The sequence below is a fragment of the Gastrolobium bilobum genome, unplaced genomic scaffold (assembly GCF_033153095.1).
Source record: "Gastrolobium bilobum isolate Gb01-03AN ecotype WA unplaced genomic scaffold, APGP_CSIRO_Gbil_v1 utg168317, whole genome shotgun sequence".
Lineage (NCBI taxonomy): Eukaryota > Viridiplantae > Streptophyta > Magnoliopsida > Fabales > Fabaceae > Gastrolobium > Gastrolobium bilobum.
This window is the reverse complement of record NW_026899513.1, coordinates 28,810-51,332: the sequence shown is the minus strand read 5'-3', so window position 1 is coordinate 51,332 and position 22,523 is coordinate 28,810. Positions and strand designations below refer to the sequence as shown.

Sequence of the window (22,523 nt, the reverse complement as noted above, 5' to 3'; positions counted from 1 at the left end):
GACACAAGGGAAATGTTAAACCAGAAAATAACACAAAAGTATATATAATCTTCCTTTGCCTACACGACACAGCAACAAGCCATTCAGGCCAAATTGATAGCGTGATTGTAACATTAGCTTAGTAGGCCATTTGTTAGTACAAACTTGTGGCATATCCTTAATTTGGAATTATGAAACCTTTTCTCTCAATAAACTTTGGTTAACCAAAATAAAGCTCTTTGCAATAAATAAAATCACTGAGAAAGAGAAAGCGAACACCCGATAGAACAATCTATTGTGGAAAATATAAAGCAGCAGTCAAAGATGCTGATTAAGTCTTTTCTTGTTCCCTTCCCCACAAGTAAAAGGACAGTCTACCATGTCATGTCAATCAAATGCTTAAAGCGACATAATACAGCATTTCTTGAGAATGAAGATACATAAACAGCACTCCTATGGCACATTCTATACACACACAAAAAAAAAGGAACTATGATCGTTTTTAAACTGCATATAATGTTTTAAGATACACTCATACACCTTAGAATCAGGCTTGTTATTTGAGAAGAACAAACTCAAGAACAATTCTACTCAAAAGAAAATTGATTGCCCTCTAAACATTAAGACCATAGGTAGAAAGATTTTCAGAGAAAAGTCTTAATTACCACCAGTGGTACGAGGAAAACCAAAGCACAAGGTGGAAGTGGGTGAAGTAGCACCATTTTCTTCATTGACTCCCCTGAAATCAAAAGATGATCCAAAGCTTAAGAACATCTTACTCCTTCTGCAAACAAGTTTAGAGGAATCTGATGATGGTGATGACAATGAAGAGTATGAGGATGACAATGAGGAAGTTGAGGATGATGACATAATGATTTTCTTAAGATTCATTTTTGGGAGCAATGCAAGCAAAAGATTGGATCTTGAACTCTTCTTCTTCTGTGGCTTTTTGCAGGCATTGATAGTGTTGAAATGATAGGAAGGTGGAGGAGTTAAAGGAGGGAGAGTGTCCTCAGAGAATGTGTACTTGGGTTTACCAGGCTGAGATTCCCACATAAATGGGACACCAATGTTCACTCTGAAAGATGAGTTAGACATGGAACTTTCCTTTGTAAGTAGCCTGCAGAAGAACTTGTCATCTTGCTTGATTTGAAGGACACTCTTTTGGGGTAACTCAGGTTTAGCATTAAACATGTTTGTTTGATTGGAATTGTACTAAGTTTCACTGACTCTGAATGGGTTTGCACTTTGCAAGAGAAGGAGATAAGAAAAAGGTTTGATATTGGTTTCTGGTTTAAGTAAGAGTGCCAACTACAAATGAAGTCACCATCATAGGTTGCATATCTTTTTGTATGCAACACTGTAGTCAACCCATGCAACTTAATAATTGATGGCAATTGGTATTAGAACTCACTTTAAATGACTAAGCTTCCAATTTTTGGTACTTAACTGTTTTGACCATTTCTCTCAGCATATTTTACTTTTAATTTCAATAGAGAAAATGTGAGGTCCATGCTAGCTTTGTTTTCTAGCTAGTATATTGGGTTTGGCCCCACACATTTATGAAGGAATAAAGTGTTTACCAGGAGAAAATAAAGTTGGGAGAACCGTATCATTATAGGGTTTGGATATTTAAAAAATAAAATAAAAAAGTTTAACACGAGAAGGAGTGCATTGTGCTCAAGATAGGAAATAATTATTTAAATTAGTCATCTATTAATGAATTACTGAAATTTTTTGTATGATGTAGTCATGATAAAATGAAATATATGAGGATTTATTTTGTTAACTTTTTTATGAAGTAGTATTAGAAATAGTTATTTATGAAGAGAACTATGTCAAAATTTGATATGATATTATCGTTAAGGATTTTGTGCCTTTTCAAATATTGAATTGGGGGGGATGCAATCATAATTTGTAAATATCTTATAAAATAAAGAGATAAATATCAAATTTTCACGATCATATCACATTTTAACATAGATGATCCATTTTAAAAAGATAGCTAACATGGGACACACGTAGTACATTAAGGATACTACTTTTCTTTCATCTTGCTTTGTGATTATTTTGTTTTAAATGCTACCCGCACATCCAGCTTCCATTCATGAAGACCGAATAAATTGATATGGTTTCTTTAGTATTAAAAGGACTCAGATACGAGGACATGGTACAATGACACAGAGTGAGACTGAACTAAATGAGTCAGAGGGGGGATGACCTACCCTACGGTCCATATCCATTATTATATTATAGGGAAAATTTTATTTTTATCAATTGTGATTTTATTGATTTTATGTAGTTATAAACTTGTTATTTAGACTCATTGTACTTAAAAATTTATCATTTAATCTCATGTGATTTCAAATTTTTGATTACACTTATTGTAATAACTAGAGGTGGCAATATGGGTTGAGTCCGGCGGGTCAACTCGCTAAAACGGGGCGGGTTGGGTTGAGATTTTTAACCCACCAACCCACCTCAACCCGCCCCGCCTAGAAGTGGGTCAAAACGGGTTCAACCCGCCCCGCCGGGTTTTAAATTTTTTTATTATTTTTTTTATTTTTTTACAATTAGGTAGTACTTCATTAGTACTTAAATTTTTGTGATATTCAATTTTTTTTTATCTTAGTACTTTCTAGAAAAAATAAAGAATAACAATTTTATTTATGACAAATGTTATCTATTTATAAATTCCTAAAGAATGTTTGACAAATATTAGTATACATTTAAGATTGAGACTAAAAAAAATATAGAGAAGTGTGAAATAAAATAAAATAATATTAAAAAAATTCATAAAATATAATTTATATTTTAATCAAATTTTTTCTAATTGGCGAGTTTGTGGGTTGACCCGCCAACCCGCCAACCCACCATAAAACGGGGTGGATTCATTTTTACAACCCATATCCCCGTTTTTGGCAGGTTGGTGGGGGCGGGTCGGGGCGGGTCAACCCAAATTGCCACCCCTAGTAATAACAAAATTATATCACTTAGACCCCTTTTGGTCTTATAAATATAAAACTATTTATTTTTTCTAAATTTTATTTTATATAATTATGATATTTTTAATTTAATATTTATTTATTAGAATTAAACTAATAATTAAATATTAAATTAAAAATTATTTAAAGTTATTTATTTTAAAATTAACTCATACATTATCTTAATTTTTTAATTTATTTTAAAAATATATTTTAAAATTAAAAAACTATTATTTAAGATAAATTAAATACGTATAATCAAAATAAGATATTCATTTTCTTTAGAGAATTTTATAACGATATCGGGTAAAAAATGATAAAATAAAATAATATTTGATTTGAATTTTTTTTCATAATAAAAATAATTCAATTTTTTAAAATTTATTTTTATTTATTTGCTATAAATGCATTAGATGAGGATATAAAATAAAAAAGAGGAAAAAAAATTATATGCAAAAAATTATAAGAATTTAATTGATATTATTACTAATTAAAATTAATGTAAATTTAAATAATTAATTTGATAATAATATACAATATGATAATAATATAAGATAAAAGTTGAGAAATATACAATATCATCTAACTTGAATATGGATGATGTACAATATCATCTAACTTGAATCTAGATTACTTAGGTTTTGTTTGGAAGTTTGGAGGGGAAGAAAAGAAAAAGAATGAGATCCAAAGGGGAGGGAGCGGAGGAAAGGAAGAAAATTGAAGGGTATTTTCTTTCTTTGTTTGGGAGTAAAAAATGGTAAGGGAGAAATTGAAGGGTTAATAAGATAATTTTATGATTTTACAAATTCACCTTTTTTTAAAAATTAATATAATTATTATATTTAAAAAATAAAAATAAATAATAATTAAATACTAGATGATTATAAATAGTATATATTTATGTGTGTGTGTGTATATATATATATATATAAAATGGATTATTTTGCTCTCTTTTTTTCCGCCAACATTTGCCTACTATTTTTAAACATCATTAGATCATAATCTTAATAGAAAAGAGAAATAATAAAGATAGTTGATATTATGATCTAACGGTATTGGATAGTGATGAAAAGATAGGCAAAAAAAAAAGATATTCATATATATATATATATATAGAGAGAGAGAGAGAGAGACTGACTGTGTCTTAACTATATATATGTATATGTTAACACTCTACACATTTGAGTGCTTAAATTGTATCATGTTCAGAAAATAATTGGTTCATATGTTATAATTTTCACTTCCTCAAACAAATTCACCTTTAATTTAAGATTAACATTCTCTTAAAATTGAAATTTCACTCTTCGTATATAAATTAAGGAAAAAATATTTATCACCTTAAAGACACAAGTTTGTGTTATTTTATGTGATTGATGGTTTTTGATCTTCTCTCTCGTCCACAATACTCTCATTTTCTCTTTTCTCCTAATTTTGTGGAGATAATATAAAAATGGTTTAATATTTCTATTTCTGTTGCAGAAAATAATTTCTTTCACATTCACATAAAAGTGAATTGGTCTCACTATTTTTTCTCTGTCTTCTTTTTACTATGGGATTCACTCATTTTTATATGAGTGTGGTATAGAAATTATTTCTGCAGTAAAAGTAGAAATATTTTTTCTATAAAAAATCACTAAATATATACCAAAGTACAATAGTTTCACTGAAAATGATACAAACTTATGTCTTTTAAAATGAGCAATATTTTTCCTATATAAGCCTAATTTCTAATGAAACGTTAAATTAACCTTTAATTTTAATTTTTTGCTTGTGGGTAGTTGGATTATCAGCATCGATCAGGTAGGAGAAACACGTGCTCATGCATGATGCAAACATTTCATCCACCCTCATTTTCACACTTTAATACATCCCAACCAGCGTCCCCAATCTAATAATTATGTCTTATAATCTTAGATAAATTGTTCAAACTCTCAATTTACAAGTGGTTAATGTGTACAATCATTTAGTCTTTTAATCTTTTTATTTTACTTCTATTTTATAATTTAAGCATTAAACACCATGTTAAAACGAATGTCATGGTAATTCTTAGGCACATTTAATTTATTTATTTTTTTGGTAAACTAGGCACATTTAATTTATTAAAAGTTGATGGATCTAATAATTTAAGGGGAAGGATATTGTAACAATCAATTAGTGTTACTACCAATCAATTTCACCGTTAGATCGATTATGTTGATCCAACGGTTATATTTATTTTCATCTTTGTATGGTTATGATTCTTTGTATTTAATATTTTATATTTATTTTTACCTTTGTATGATTATGATTTTCCATATTTAATGCTTTCACATTAAATACGGGGAATCATAACCATACAAAGATGAAAATAAATATAATCATTGGATCAACATAATCGATCTAACGGTGAAATTGATTAGTAGTAACACTAATTAGTTGTTACAATATCTTACCCTATAATTTAAATTACAGAGGGTAACAGTTCTATATAAAACCATCATGCTTTTGAAGACCAATGGCCATTCTACAGACAAGTTTTAAGATAAAATATCAGATGAAATGGGTTCATATACTTTTATTTAAGTTTATTTTTAAGTGAGTAAGAACATAAAATATATCCTGATTAATTGATTATAACATATTAGATGAACTACAAGTGATTTTGTTATTATTTACTAACTTCAAATGCTTTTACAATGCAGTAATCAACTATATTCCTTGTTCCATAATTAATTACAAGCCATAACCCATTGGATCTATTGAACCATTATTAGGTGAAACAAACGGGCCCAACTCAGTTCCTGTTCAGCCCATTCTACTTCCTGCTAAGCCCAACAGACCAGACCAGCATGAGGATCAATTTGCAGTCACTTGATCTGTCTTAACTAGCATTAGTTGGATTTTAATTTGTATATATATATTTTTTGAGTAAAGTACTTCTTCAGTCAAATGGAGATAAGTTATCTCCGGTGAGTCTAAAATAATATCGTTTTGAGATTAAAATCAAGATATTTTTGTAATTCTAATATATTACAGGGTTATATTAATTTTTATCATTATAATTTTTTAATCTTATAACCACAAAACGACGTCGTTTTGAGCTCATTAAAAATAATTTTATCTTTAGTGACGAGAGAAATACTTTTTCCAATTTTTATTGAATGTAATTAGTTAGTTGGTCTATTGAATGTAATAATTTATTTATCAGTAGTAGTTAGTTGGTTTATTGAATGCAATTCTAGTGGAGAATCCCTTGTTTGAAAAAAAAAAAATCAAATTAAGAAATTTTTAGAAGTATCCTAACGTGCAGAAAGAAAAAAAAGCATACATATCTTACCAATAAGTATCGTTGATATTTTAAGGTGTTAGAAAAGGTCCAACATCTAGGGGTGTTCGCGGCCTGGATTGGATCGATTTTAGAAGTAAAAATTATCTGATCCAATCCCATCGATTTGATCATGTAATCATCTATTCGATTTGGATTTTTTTAACTCCGATCTGATCCAATTCAATTTTTTTCGTTTGGATTAAATCGGTTTTCGGTTTTTTGAAAATCCTAAAAGTTGTTTCATGATTATTGTGCAAATAACATCTTTTGTATATATTGGCTTTGTAAAAAAAATTTGAAATACAAAAGCATCAGTAAACGATAATTAGTTTTTGTTTTTTGGGCAATGAGATATGAAGTTCTACAAAGATGAAATTTTGTTGATGAGATATGACTAGGTTTTTTCTTGGATCTAGTTGAGGGTTAATGGATCTTGGGTTTAGAAATTTTTGGGCTATGATTAGGGAAAGGCTCAAGTAGGTAGAGGAAAATTAATATATTGGATCTGTTTGGATTGGATCGGTTTTCATCAACCAATCCAAAAATCGATCCAATCCAATTAAAATTTGCAAAAAAATTTCGATTTTCGATTTTTTTATTTTTGATTTATTCGGTTATCGATTTTTCGATTTGGTCACCGTAGTTTGAATCGGTTTGGATCGGTTGATGAACACCTCTACCAACATCCAATTATTGTAGCCGTAGTTTTTATCTTCATTTATCCAAAAACACAAATAGAGAGTATCAAATTTACCTTGAAAGAGAGAGAACCAACAAGAGATATACCTCAAGAATTCCACCGTTTTAGGAAGCATTTCTCACCTCCTGTCGCCTAAGATAGAAGTACTTCAACAAACTATTAATGCCTCCAAGCAACTAGTTTAGTGATGGTCGTTAGAGGTGGCAAAGTGGGCGGCCAGCCCCACCCCACTCTGTCAAATAAAGAGCTAGCCTATTTCGCCCCGCTTTTGAGATGAGTTAAAAAACTTAGTCCACCCTGCCCCATTTAGCGGGAGGGGTGGGTTGGCCCGCCGAGCTGAGCCTATTTTACCGGCTCTAATGGTCGTGGAAACCAAATTGCCGGCCTTTTTTTAAGCTGTATATTTATGTGTTTTATTATTTTACTGACAAAAATATCATTCAACAATAAGCTAATATGAGTAACATAATGATAAATGATCTGAATTAACTAAATTAATCATAGCTTTAATCTTTGCATCATATGATTGTAGGCTTTTTGACCATTATAGCCTTTATTTAATAATTAATTACCAAATTGATCTTGATTATAAACTATTTCCAAATTTTAACCTCTCCAGAAAACATAACACCAATCTGCTCCTATTTGACCGTTGATCATCAAGCCTACCCGGGTATCCCCTTCCTACCCGGGTGTTTTTTGAAAATTTTAAAACACCTGGGTAAGGAGGTAGATAACCGGATATATTTCAAAAAACTGAAAAATGCTTAAATTATTTACTCGGGTAGGGAGGCGGCTACCCAGGTAGGTTGGTGAAGTTTGACTATGGGAATAATCATGGGATTTTTTTTGCCTCTTTGCCACCAACTTTTGTGTTCTACTTTTATTTTATTTTTTTAATCTTTCTGATGATACACAAAGTGTCATCTGTTTTAGTGTGTAAAGGCAGCATTGATGGAGCATGTTATCTTTCTTCTTTCCCCTTTTTCAGATAAGCGAACAAAATTGCTTGTTAGTAAGATTAATTTCTATTTGCTTTTTTGTCAAGATGTATATTGATGGAGACATTTCATAGTTATAACTATAACATCTTCTTCATTTGTTTACACTTGATGCTAGTGAATATTATAATGTTTCAGAAGATGCATTGTGAGCTGTAATTTTTTTTCTGTTGTTAGTGGGTTTCTTGTATTTACTACTTGTATATAATCAATTTATTGGATCCGTAATATATTTAATATTGAATCAATTTGCAGATAGAAGTCCTAGACCAAAATTTAAGGCAAGGTCTGGGCTAATGGGGGCCTCAAGCTCCAAAATGGATGATGATAAGTCACTCCAACTGTGCCGTGAAAGGAAGAAATTTGTTAGGCAAGCACTTGATGGGCGTTGCACTTTAGCAGCTGCTTATGTTTCATATGGCCAGTCACTGAAAACTATAGGAACAGCTCTGAGAAAATTCACTGAACCTGAAGCACCAATTGAATCTTCCCTATTCACGGGAAAATATTTGGGGCACGCAGGTTTGCGACTTTCATAGATGACCACACCGAGTCACATCTTCTTGTGTTGGGGCACTGGCATATTTACGCGGGTAGCCGCCTCTCTACCCGGGTAAATAATTCAAGCATTTTCCAATTTTTAGAAATATACCCGGGTATCTCCCTCCCTACCCGGGTATTTTAAAATTTTCAAAAAATACTCGGGTAGGAAGGGAGATATCCGCGTAGGCTTTTTTGATGGTCAACGGTCAAATAGGGACAAATTGGTATTATGTTTTCTGGAGAGGTTAAATTTTTGAAATAGTTTATAATTAAGGTCAATTTGGTAATTAATTATTAAATAAGGGCTACAGTAGTCAAAAAGCCTATGATTGTAGGCAAAAAAATTCAATTAAAAATTATATAAAGGAGGTTTCCAATTTATGAAAACATGACATAATTTCCTTTTTTTCTTAGAGCATAATATTAATATTTCAAAAGTGAACAACATTTGACAAATTTCATGTCAAATAATTCTCTACTTTTAACAATTCATCAGTCTTGGTTACGCTTGGATTGAATTAAATTTTAGAATTGTTCTTATGAAATTTGTTAAGCAATTTTTTTTTATTATAAATTGCTTTTTTATACAAAATAAACCCATTTAAATATATACTAACTTACTTGATTTTAGAAAATTTCGGCTTTGAAAATTGATAGATAATTTCATATAACATTTATGTTTTAGTTGGAAGGGGTCCATTGGGATGGCAAAATACTTGTTGAGTATGCCCATTCAACACATTATATATGATTGGTTGGGTTGAAATTTCCAACCTAGTTGAACCCACCCTTTATAAGAACAAATCTAGAAGTGATAAATGAACCAGTGGCCTTTGGTTCGACTCGTGAAGGCTTGAGCTTGTATACCTAAAATTGGTTATTGGAACAAGGCTTGAACTTGTATAGAAGCTCGTCTAATAAAAAGGCCTCAGACTTCAATTCAAAAGCTCAGTGTAACACCTCGTGTATACCCGGTTTGTTAACATGTCATCGTATTAAGCCACGCTTAATTAAAATACGGAATATCTTTTTCTGTTCAGTTATGACGTCATTATCATTACCAAGTTGAATTACTTAATTCATTTCCAAAACATTGCTTGTATGTAAATTGCAAAAGACAACTATCTACACTGAATAACCTCATATATATAAATCATTAACCGTGTCTCTAGTCACGACACTACAACATGTAGGTCGGACCAACCCTGATAGTTTATACGACTCAAGTCTAAACAAAGATACATAATCAAATGTGGCATGGACAATCCCCATGCTCACCAAATAAGGCAACAAGGCCCAACAGAGTCTCAACAATAACAACATAATCATAAATATAACATATCAGCATCCAGCATATAATCATAACAGCAAACATCTAACTCAGCTCCGGCCTCCTGCCGCCCGAGGTCTCAACCCCCGCATTACCTGAACTTGAAATATGTGCCCCAAACGTGGGGTGAGATCTCTAAAAAGAAATCTCAGTAAGACAAGAGGTCCTCAAGGATCTTCCACCCCAAGCTCACTTGCACGTGCAATATAAGTTCAAAATTATTTAACATTATAAGTTTCAAAACTATGCAATGCAACAGATATTCATGCCATGTGTGTTTTAACTATTCTACTAGCCAGAGAAATGCATGACGTACGTCTACAACCCCACAATAAGTACAAGGAACACTGCTTGCACCTCACCCACAGCCTCACCATCTTGTATGTCTCCACATACTCAGGCTTACCGTATAGGTGGAACACCACATGCATATCATAAAGGCACTCGCATATAACAGCTCAACAACATTTATCAAAACAATACATGAAAACAACATCATGCATATAAACCATTCCCACATGGGACATGGTGGAACCAACAATGGCTAAACCGAGGACACAAAAGCTTACCTTGCAAGCTAACTATCCACTGCCAAGAGTCCACACTAACTCAAAGTCCAGACACAGCAGAATCACAATCTGTTTCGGACCAACAATATATCAATAATCATGCTTAACAAGCATAAGACACAAAGACAACGTCTTTCTTTTACGTTTTATGTCTTTAGGCTTTTCACAAAGCCACAAGCCCTTAATCACTTAGATCCTGACTTACATTAATCATTACAGAAGTCCCCAATAGCCAATCATGGGTCCACAAACCCAAAATAGCATTATGTATGAATAGTGTAGCTACTGTTCTTCAAAAGCCCAGAATATCTGGATATTCGTCGGGGGCATATCCGGATATCAATATCCAGATATCTCTCTTCCAATATCCGGATATCCATATTCGGATATTTCGTGACAGAATGCAGTTTCTGCATTTCGCGAGATATCACTCCAAAGGTTGGGTTTTTAACCCATTCCAATGCTAAAGCATGCATTATTTAACTCTTTTAAGTTCATATTGGCCCTTTCACAACAAAGATGGCTTCTTGGAGCTCAAAGTGCCATCACCAAAGGCTCTCACCACTCTAACCACCAAGTCAGAAACTTTCTCACTCACCACAACCCTCACAACTCAGAAATGGCTGAACACTTACCCACCCAAGGCTAGAGCACACTCTAATAAGCAACTCTGGTGAAGACACCAAGTGAAAAGGTGCTCTCTTGGAGCTACAATGGAGGGGAGAAGGTGGCTGGTCACAAACTCAGAAATTTCCAACGCTGGAGGTACAAGAATAGACCTAGGATCATGTGCCAAGGCTATATATAGGCCACTTAAGTCTTAATCGCACTGTATTAGCGCTAATTGCTTCGCTTAGCAATTTAATCCCAAATTTAGGATTCTGAACCTACTCATTTTTCTAAGATTTATTATATTTTTATTTTATTTTTCGCAGCACCTTTCCAGTACGCGCTTTTCCATAGCCAGTATCAGTTCTGGCACCAGTTCTCATTATTTTAACTTGAAACTTGAAATCATAGTCCTTTATATTATTCTAGTGACATATACACACTTTTTATAATTTTCTGGGATACTTCACCGGTACGCATTTATATCGAGTAGAAGAACCGGTATCTGCACTTTTCGTCCGAAAAGCTACTTTCAACATTATTACTCACTTACTATAATTATCTAAGCCTCATAATAATTATTAGGGTCAATTATGGAATTATTTCTTAATTTCACATAATTTATTAATTAATTTCCTTAATTAACGGTGTGAGTTCTTACACTCAGCCCTAGAGTCTCTCAGGCTGGCCTAGTATATTATTATTATTTTATATTTTATATTCTTTATACTACTTGTAATAGCCCCCTCCCTCTTTTCTCAATCCATTTCACCTTATTTTATTGGTTAAACAGACTTTTTGAATGATTTTGTTCTATATTATGCTGTTTGGATATACATTGAATTTTTGAATATTTATAGAATTACTAGTGTTGTTGATTTTACATTTTGTTTGGATAAATTTTTATTGTCTTATTTTTTTAAAACAGGCTAAATCAAGCTTTCATTTTTTGTAAATAAGTCAGGCCACATGCTGATAATTATATTCATAACAGGTAACAAGCTTGATCAGGTTGACACATTTAAACAAATGCTTAGCCACCAAAGCTCAGCTTGGCTCGGCCCGTTAACACCCCTAAACATATCAAAATAAATTAAACTTTTCGTGGATCAGTTGATCCATTAGGATAATTTTTTATTTCATTTTATTTGTAAAAAATATTAATTAATAATATTTTTACATCTCTTTGGTATTTCATACCCATTTACATTTATGGGAAATATAAATTTTGAATTTTTTTCATATTTTTAATATGTTAACCAATTGGCTGGTCGAGATAAGTGGAGATGCAACAATAGTTGAACCCACAATAAGAAAAGAACAACTCTCCTCCATCGAGCAAGGAAAAGGAAAAAGAATATAATAGCAGCAGCAGGTACAGAGTTTTGAAATTCAAAACCAGGGGCAGGGAGAGCCACGCCAGTGTCCTTGATTTTAGGGGATTATCATTTTGTGTGTAACGGTTATAACATAATTGTTATCATTCATTTATTTCACCTAAGCTTACATCATTATGGTATGGTTATAACTTTTAACTTTTAAAAGGCAGGTGTGGCGGTCGACCTACTACTCTCTTTTTTTTGCGTTTTCCATGTAATCAAATTTCTTTTGGATTTATTGTTTTTGGTTATAAAAAATAAATTTATTTGTCATATACACATAAAAATATGTGGAGCTAATATTTTTTTTTTTTTGTTATTAGAACTCTCATGGTCCCATATACTTTTATATATGTATAAAAAATAATATAAAAAATATTAAATTTATTTTTTTTAACAAAACTAATTTATTCAATTTTCCTTTAACTGTTTTTGCTCCTCCGTGTCATCTTAACCCTTCTAGAACGAACCTACAATTTTGTGATAATATTTCTTTAGGATCCCCAACTTCTTTTTTTACTGTAGAAAATTTTTTATATAGTAACAATATATTATTATGATATTAAATTTATTTATTTTTTCTGAGCTACATGAATCGACAATCTTACGAAGAGAGAATTTTTTTTTAAATTACAATTATAACTTACCAGTAAAATATAATTGTATTTAATTGCTTCAAAAAAATATATGAAAAGTACATTTTCTATTATTTTAAGGGAAATTATTTTCTCTAACTGGAGGAGATAATTATCTCATGTCATAGAAATATAAAAAAATGTGTCTATAATTTTCATTTTTTTTTAATTTATGAGCTCTATATTTTTTGTTAATGTTCTCTCGTATGAGAAAAGTATTATCCTTATTTTAATATAACAAAGAGTTTGTGTGTATGAATAAATAGTACTGGTAGACAATAGTTGCACGTCATCTGAATCGTACAATTTACAAGTCAAAATAACCTAGCTTCACAAATCATTCATATACTCAATAACTTAAATAGTTGGATGAATTCGGGGAGATACATGATTTATTATATCTCTTAATAAAAGTATACTTATAATTATTAATATTTATTAGTAAATATTTAGATTATCAAGTTGAGAGATCATGGATTGGTATATTTTTAACATATACAAACCGTTAATATATATTATGAAAGTATGCTCTTTTAAAGTGAGGAGTATACCTAAATAATGATTTTTGGAGAAATTTTTTATTTTTCTTATTAAATATATGTATATGTAAAATTTATTATCTTAATTTTTCAATCACTTTTTATAATTATTCGTTTTTCTTTTCAAAGTGAACCATTTATACTAGAAGAGTCAAATCCAATACCAGGGGCCACAGTCCTTGTATGAGGACACATCGAAATGAAGGGTATTACGAGTATATTTACTTCTTTATATATTTATTCTTTTGACTCTGGAACTCACTTGATTATTGTTCCGAGCCTATAGTTTGGAGTCTTTGGACTTTTTGCATGGTCCAGTGCAATGAACCATAACTCCTAAATATTCCATGGTGAATTCCACAATCTCCGCCTAGATTTCCTCCAATGATATCATCTTCTTAATTATTGGCAATGAACCATCTCTTCCCCATTATTAATGAGAGGCGCAACTCTTATTATGCATTTTGCTCATATTCTTACTCTACGCATTAGGTTATATTATACTTAAATTGATCAGGTTTATGTATAACATTTTGAATTATAGATCTGGCCTTGCTAATTAGGTAATGTTGTTAAAATCGAGATTTTAAGTAAAATCAAAAAGATACTAAAAAATCGTAAAACGTAAAATCGTAACGCAAAAAATCGTAAAAAATCATAAAAACGTAAAAACGTTTAGAATATTGATAAAATCGTTTTGATGAAAAAATTATAAAAATGTAAGATCGTAGTGATAAATCAAAATTTTAACAACTATGCAATCAGACCTATAAAGCCGACAAGACCAACCAAGTTTACCGGGAGTACTATAATTTCAATTGTAATAAATCAAATATAAATTGCTTAAGAAATTATAACACAAGAATAAACATGATCAACCACTCTTACTATTAACTAATCTCTTCAAAACACTTTCCCTATGAAAAGTTTAGGAAGAATAAATCTATCTTTGCAAATTTGAGTAATCAACCTAACATATCATGGACCACTTTAAATAGAAAAAACACTATCATATAATACTAAAACTCCATCCTAAAAAATTATAGGTTGGACTCTAGACTTTGAGAACAGACTTTTTAAAATAGGTTTATGGCTAATTATTAAGTAGATTTTTTTTCCCTAGCACATACCCACTCTGTTTTGGTATTTAGGTAAGGTCAGGATAGTCGACCTTTAGGCCCCTTATTAAATAGATTTTGTTAGATTAAGCTTTAGCCTAAATAGGTCAAATCAATATAGAATATTTAAGTGTAATCTGACTTATTAACCTAATATATATATATAGACTAAATTATAGGTTTGGTGTAATATATATTTAAAAAATTAAAAACTTGATCAGACCTATCACATGCCTACTATAATTTCAATTGTAATAAATTAAACATGGATTAATTAAGATATTTAAACATGATAAAAAACAAAAATAACTCTTATGATTACCAATTAATCTTTTCAAAGTATTTCTCTATGAGAAGTCAAAGAAAGATAATTCTATCTATGCAAATTTGAATATTCAATCTAGAACACCATATAATACTAAGAATTTATCCTTAAACATCATAGGGGCGACTATAGACTTTGAGAATATTTTTTTTAAAATGGACTCATAGCCTAAATATTAGCTAGACTTTTTTTTTCTATTTCATGCATAATTTAATTTACTATTGAAGCTAGGTCAAACCTAACGTGAAGGAGGCCAACAAATAAAATCTTGATAGACTACTGACCTTGGCTTTTTGACCACTGTAGCCCTTATTTAATAATTAATTATTAAATTATCCTTGATTAGAAACTATTTCGAAAAATTAACCCTTCCAAAAAATATAATATTAATCTGCCCTTATTTGACCGTTGACCATAAAGCTTACCCGGGTATCCCTTTCCTACCCGGGTATTTTTTAAAAATTTACCCTACCCGGGTAGGGATGAGAATACTCGAGTATATTTCATAAATTTGGGAAAATGCTTAAATTATTTACCCGGATAGGGAGGGGGCTACCCGGGTAAATGTCGGTCAGAAACCCTAATATCAATGGGTTTCGGCCATTGTTGCGAGTTAAAGTTTTTTTTCCCCCAAATCTCTCTCCCTTGACATCTCTATTCCGAATCATCACACATATATTTCAACTCATCATCTCAAAAAGTTTAATCTTGGAAGGACATTGGCATTACACCTCCACGTCTAGAAGCCATTGCGTTACACTATGAAACTGAAAAAAAAAAGGCAAAATCAGAAAACGTTTAGAGATAGGATTAGGGTTAGGGTTAGGGATACAGTTAATAATTTTAAAAATTAATCGGTCATAATCGAAAGTTTAACCATGCAAACTCCAAAAATGCAATAATTTTTGGATACCAACTGAGACACATATCAAAATCAGAAGCAAATTGATAAAAAGGAAAAAAAAATTAACCTTCAATGGATTTCACTCGGTAGAAGGCAGCAATGTAACTTGCGCGAACAAATGATCTAAGAAGCATTGATACTCCTTAAAATTTTTTTTCAACGTATCAGATACGCGTATCGGAAACGTATTGTTTGGTAATCGACATCCTGTATCATCGAATAACGTATCGAAAACGCGTATCGGTGCTTCATAGCAAATGATCACATAAAGGAAGAATTTCAGCAAGATTTGGTGTGGGAATCGCGGTATTGCACAACACCAGCAGCTCTACCCAGGTACCCCTTTGTGAGTTTTCCAAATGGGGGCTGCTTGATTTTTAAAAAATCCTATTTGCGCAATTTACCGGGGTAGCCCCTCCCTACCCGGGTAAATAATTCAAGCATTTTCTTAGATTTATGAAATATACCCAGGTATCCTCATCCCTATCCAGGTAGGGTAAATTTTTTAAAAAATACTCGGATAAGCTTTATGGTAAACGGTCAAACAGGGACAGATTGGTGTTATATTTTTTGGAAGGGTTAATTTTTCAAAATAATTTCTAATCAAGAGTAATTTGATAATTAATTATTACATAAGAGCTACAGTAGTCAAAAAACCTACCGAACCTTATTTACGCTCTTTTATTTTTTGAATACAACCTTATTTACGCTCTAAATACAAGAGCAATTATCAAAATTCAAAATATCTTTGCAAATACTGAATATCTCATCTCTCATCACAAACCTTCATTATTGACGACCATAAACTTTCCCGTATATTTGACCATCGTACGCTAATAGGCAAGAATGTTTATTATAATAAGCTTGTAAGTCGACGAAGCAGTTAATATTTCGCTACAACCTTCAATTTATGGTTAACCTTCCTCTCAATTAAATTTTTTGTTTTACAAAAAACAAAAGCTTTAATAAACTTTCATATATTTTTTTACCCCTCACTACTAGATCAATTTTGATGGCTTAAAACTTTCATTTTATATGCAACTAAACCCAATGAACATTTATAAAATATTACATAGCACAAATGTGAAGGATATCACATTAAAATTACACAGTGTCACATTTTTATGTTTTTGTTCAGCTTTTTATCGGTTATGAATAGATTTATGGTTTTAATTTATTTTTATTGTTAATGTTTGAAATTATATAGACTATTTCAATTAAGGACATCGGCTTTCAATTCAACATGGAGAATTCCGACTATTTTAAATAATTATATAAGGGTTAAGCAAATGTACAGTGATTGGATACAAGAGTTTGTTCGGTCAAAAAATTATAATTATGTATTACAGGTAATAAATAGTTATAATATTAAAGTTATTTTTTTAACTATGCACTACGGTTATAATATTAAAATTATTTTTTAACTATGTACCACGGGTAATACATAATTAACTATGTACATAGTTATTCGGTCAAAAAATTATAACTATGTATTATGAATGTGTTTTATAAGAGTTATGTTGTAGGAAAAATGATTATGTAATGTTATAGAGATTCGTTTTGCATGCCGTAATTTTCTTTTTTCTTCAAAAAGTGTGGGCCCCACAAAATGTTGTGTGTGTAGGAAAGTTTGTTGTGTCATGTTAAATGACAAATGCAAACCCCATAATGAATAGTACAAAATGACATTAATATTATAACTATGTACTACCCATAATACATAGTTAAAAAGATAACTTTAATAGTATAACTATGTATTACTCGTAGTACATAGTTAAAAAATATGTGATTTGACATAACCTTATATCCAGTCACATGATAAACAATTTTTCCATTATATAAACTAATGTATGATTATATTACCTACTTAATTAATTAATCTTCCAACCCTTACTATTTTTTTAGGACGATTATATTTATAAATTTTTTGTTTATAAAGTCTTACAAATTATATTATTTATTTCGAGAAGTATAAACACTTAACTGTCACCTTTGATGTATCCTCCATTTAATTGAGCTATGCAAGCAGTATTATCTTCGTGGAATATTGTTGGAACCTCTTTTTTCTAACTAAAAACCGCATGCTTTTCAGATGTGTTGCGTCTAGGGGTGTAAATGGACTAGGACAACCTACATGGGCTTATGGCCTCGTCTATATTAGGCCAGGCTTAGCCTATTATAAATGATAAAATAGAACATGCCTAGACTTTTAAAAAAAACCTATTTAGAAAATAGGCCATAGGCTTTTTTGTACATGTTGGGCTTATAAGCCTACAGGCCAGCCTATATCATATTATTTATTTAAAATATAATAAATAAAATTATTAAATTTTTTGAATAATAAAATAATATTATTTTAGTTATTCTTTAAATTGTTGAATGTTTAATATGCTTAAATAGACTAACAGACCAAGACTTTTATTTTTTTAAATACAGGTCAGGTCAGACTTGTAAGTTGGGGCCTACAAAGGCTAATATGTCAGGCCATACCCAATATTTTTACATAGGCCCGACCTATTTAAGTCAAAGCCTAGCTTAGCCTAGCCTATTTACACCCTTAGTTGCGTCATTGACCTTGATCGAACACATTCTTGACTTTCTTCATGAATTGCTATTATCTCATGGTCGTGCTTCCACTTGTGAATAAATATCTTGTTTGGAATCCAGCTTTGTGTGGATCCTGCATTATTCTAGTATCTTCATATCGAAAAGAATTGTTATTCTCCTCTTTTTTTGATGATTTCTCTTTGGTAGGACAATATGTATCTCATCACTTTTGCTGTTGTATGCATTGCTGTATATGAAAATAATCAATTATAGAGTACATAACTATTTTTATTTGCAGAACAATTGATGTTTCTTAATTGTAAAATTTTGTTTGTGGTAGATACTTACAAAGTTCTATATGAGTGTTGTAGCTTTTTCACCTCCCTAGATAGCGATTAAGCGACGACAGACGCCGACAAAATTTTTAATCCTTTTCCTCTGTGCATCGCACGGGTACTGCACTAGTTTATAAATAAAAATAAAATGTAAAAATAAAAGGAGTGATATACTCTTATAAATAAATGTATATTTCTCTAAATACATAATATAATTTATATGCGTTTATAATGAAAAAAATTATAAATATAACACAACTTTTTTTATATATAAACCCATTCACATTTCGAATGCCAGAGAACTACTAAATAACTCAGAAATCACTGACATGAGTAATCCTTTTCAAAGCTCTTTTTTATTCCCAAACTTCAACTTTAATAAGTGTTTGTTACCGTTGAATGGGCCCGGACCCACTTACGGGTACACGGAACCACACGACACGACTTAGACAAGACCGTTTGTGTTTATTAGTTCCACTTCAACAAACTACGAACTAGGAACACACACTCCAACATTTTCTTGTCGTTTTACTATTTGCTCTTTTGCATCCTTCAAATTCTCCCTTTTTGGGTTCGCCTCGACTTCGTAGGTCATCGTTCTCTCTTCTCACTCAATGGAAGTTCCTAATGTTGCGGTGAACCGGGTCGAACCGGGTTCGGTGAAGAAGGAGAATGGTTTCAGAGCGGAGATTGATACTTCGGCGCCGTTTGAATCGGTGAAGGAAGCCGTGACTCGATTCGGCGGTGTTGGTTACTGGAAACCCATTCACAATCACAATGAGGTAAGTTCTCTTTCTCCATTTTTCTCTTGAAAGGTTTGTGATTCGTTTGATAACAGCATTGTACTAGTGAAAATGGAACAATTTCAATAGCTTTCTGCTTTTCCCACAACTCTTCAATAGAAAAGATTGTACCTTTCTGTTGATTTTACTCGTGCGAACTCTTTGTGTGTTATGCGCAGAGTGTGTAATGAATGACAAGAAATGGGGTTCTCCTTTTTATTATTATTGTTTTGTTTTATTAATTTAATAGGGTTTTGTTGCACTGCAGTCCAAAGTTTTAATTATTAATTAATGTTGTTGTTATTATTATTTTTGGTGATTGTAATTTATTTCTCCATATTTTGCTTGTGGGGGTTATGATTTAAGGGTTTGTTTGGATTGTGTTATTTTGCTTGGATCTGAAGACCTCTAGTCTAAAATATAATTTATAAATTGTGAATGCTATCAAAATGTAGGAAGTAGATGAGTATGTATCTTCAAAATCTTTTCATGTTATCAAAATGCTATCAAAATGTTGTTGTCATGAGTATGGTTTCATGGAATTTTTTTTTTTTTCATTCTAATATCTTTTCATGTCTTGGGTGTTTTTTGAGAATCCTCTAGACAAGATCATTCTCTAGTGCAGACTTGTAGTTGTAGTATTCATTTTGAATCATACTTCTTTTTAAGCATTTGTATTGAGTTGAATATTGTAAGTTTCTCTCTCTTTTTTAGCAGCACCACACGGAAGAGATTGACCCTATAAAACTGGAGGAGCAAGCAGCAGTATTGGAGAAAGAGCTCATCCTGAAAGAAAGGGAAACTCTTGATGTCTTAAAAGAGTTGGAAAGTACCAAAAAGCTTGTGGAAAATTTGAAATCAAAGCTACAGGCTGAAGAAGCTGAAGCAAATTTAAATATTCAGATGAGTGTATGTGATGATAATAATATGTTGTCTGTCATGGAGAAAGAGAAAGAAGAAGATAAGGAAAACCAAGTGAATCTTGTTCTTCAGCATCCAAAGGAAGGTTGTATGCCCTACCCTTCATCGAGTCCAGGTGTAATATTAATGGAATTGAAGCAAGCGAAATTGAACCTGAACAGAACTACGAGTGACATAGCTGACGTTCGAGCTTCTGTTGAATCACTTAATAAGAAGTTAGAGAAGGAAAGAATCTCACTTGAGAAAACCCGTGAGAGGTTAACTCAGAATTCTTCAAAAATGTCTTCTCTTGAGGAGGAGCTAAACCAGACAAGACTGAAACTGCAAGTGGTGAAGGATGCTGAAATTAAAGGTGGTTTGGATGATCCTTCGGATATTACAAGAGAACTGCAACGATTGAGTTCCGAGGCAGAGCATTTCAAAAAAATGGGAGTAGCTGCAAAATCAGAAGTCTTGAGAGCAATGTCTGAGATTGAACAAACGAGAGCTATGATAACAACTGCTGAAATCAGGTTGGTTGCTGCAAGAAAAATGAAGGAAGCTGCTAGAGCGGCTGAAGCTTCTGCCCTTTCTGAAATCAAAGCTTTATCTCATCATGAGAGTTCACATGGGGATTGTATGCAAATGCATGATGGAGTTACTCTTTCCTTTGAAGAGTATGCGGCTCTGACCAGCAAAGCTCGAGATGCGGAGGAACATTCTAAGAAGAGAATTGTGGATGCTATGCTTCAAATTGATGAAGCAAATTTATCAAAAATGGACATTTTAAAAAGGGTAGAGGAAGCTACAGATGAAGTTAAAACCAGCAAGAAGGCCCTTGAAGAAGCTCTGGAAAGGGTAGAGGCTGCAAATAGAGGAAAGCTGGCAGTTGAAGAGGCTTTAAGGAAGTGGAGGTCTGAGGGTCACAAAAGACGTTCTTCTATACATAACTCTACCAAGTTTAAAAATTCTTACCCCTCTCACCATCGAAGAGATTCTCGGTTATTTGATGTAAATGGGCTGAATCTGGTGAATGATGAAGCCAATCCAGTTCTAAAACCAACCCTATCCATAGGACAAATACTGAGCAGGAAGCTGATGCTGCCAGAAGAGTTTGAAGCTGAGACACTTAGAGAAAGAAGCTCGGTGAAACGGAAGGTGTCACTGGGTCAGATGCTTGGCAAACAAAACAATGATCCATCCTTGGACAGGCAAGTTGAGAAAGATGGTCAGAAGCAGTTTTCTGCAAAGAGAAAGAAATTTGGATTTGCTCGATTCTCCCTTCTTTTGACAAAACAACAAAAGAACAAGAGGCCAACTTTGAACTTGAGGTGATGGCTTGCTTGATCATTTTCCTCTTGCATCTAGTGCTGACAAGAATGAGACTATAATCGCATCTTCTATCTGTTCCTATCTTTTCCTCTTAGTGTGGTTGCTTGGCTAGATTCTTGTTTGTGTTGTTTACCTTATTTCGGTTGCAGTCCTTGCTTGTATATTGACTAATGTTGGTCCATGACTTGCTATGCTACTTGTAGAGATGATTTGCATGAATTTTCATCAGTTTAATACATGATACTTTTGTACCTGCAATTGTGCTATTAGTTAGCAGGAAGTATAAATAAACGGAAAAAATGTGGGAGTGGATACCATTCGCACTAGTGTTTTGGTATTATGAACTGCATCAGAATGAGGGGGAAATGTTGACAGAAATTTAGTCTTGAATCACTTGAACGTGGGGATAGAATTATAGAAAACCATACTATGTTTTCTTTTGCTTTTGCCTTAGTGATATGTTATACTTATTATCATTTTTTTCTTACAATCTCTTACACCCGATTTTGTTATTGTTTGATCAAAATTAAATTAATGGCTCTCACTTCATGCCATTTTGTAACCGTTGATTTGATTTTGATCCAACAATAACAATATTGATTGTAATGGTAAGAAAAAAATGGTGACCTCCCCTTTCCCTTGAAACTTTTCATTAAGAATTATATTTGAAATTACTTTTGTCTCTTTTTACCTTTGTTGAAGAAA

The 22,523-nt window shown here is 32.0% G+C and overlaps 2 protein-coding genes across 4 annotated transcripts; one reads left to right on the top strand and one right to left on the bottom strand.

Annotated features, from left to right (window-relative positions):
• Positions 1-636: 636 nt before the first annotated feature.
• LOC133290808 (uncharacterized) lies at positions 637-1,173 on the bottom strand. The gene has a single exon (XM_061488923.1). It carries the CDS (start codon positions 1,171-1,173, stop codon positions 637-639), a length of 537 nt encoding a protein of 178 aa, XP_061344907.1.
• An 18,231-nt stretch (positions 1,174-19,404) lies between these two features.
• Positions 19,405-22,018, top strand: LOC133290810 (WEB family protein At2g38370). 3 transcript variants are annotated; one of them, XM_061488927.1, is made up of 3 exons: positions 19,405-19,586; positions 20,301-20,518; positions 20,618-22,018. In XM_061488927.1, the coding sequence occupies exons 1-3, from the start codon at positions 19,419-19,421 to the stop codon at positions 21,819-21,821; spliced, it is 1,590 nt and encodes a 529-aa protein (XP_061344911.1). In that variant the 5' UTR covers positions 19,405-19,418; the 3' UTR covers positions 21,822-22,018. The 3 variants fall into 3 exon arrangements, with proteins under 3 accessions (XP_061344911.1, XP_061344910.1, XP_061344909.1); XM_061488926.1 differs by having other exon boundaries at positions 20,304-22,018; XM_061488925.1 differs by having other exon boundaries at positions 20,301-22,018.
• Positions 22,019-22,523: the final 505 nt, after the last annotated feature.

Excerpts from the sequence above, each read along its gene's own strand:
- LOC133290808 (XM_061488923.1), bottom strand. The coding sequence starts at position 1,173 with ATGTTTAATGCTAAACCTGAGTTACCCCAAAAGAGTGTCCTTCAAATC.
- LOC133290810 (XM_061488925.1), top strand. The coding sequence starts at position 19,419 with ATGGAAGTTCCTAATGTTGCGGTGAACCGGGTCGAACCGGGTTCGGTG. Across the intron at positions 19,587-20,300 it reads CCATTCACAATCACAATGAG|CAGCACCACACGGAAGAGAT; the intron begins GTAAGTTCTCTT and ends TCTCTTTTTTAG.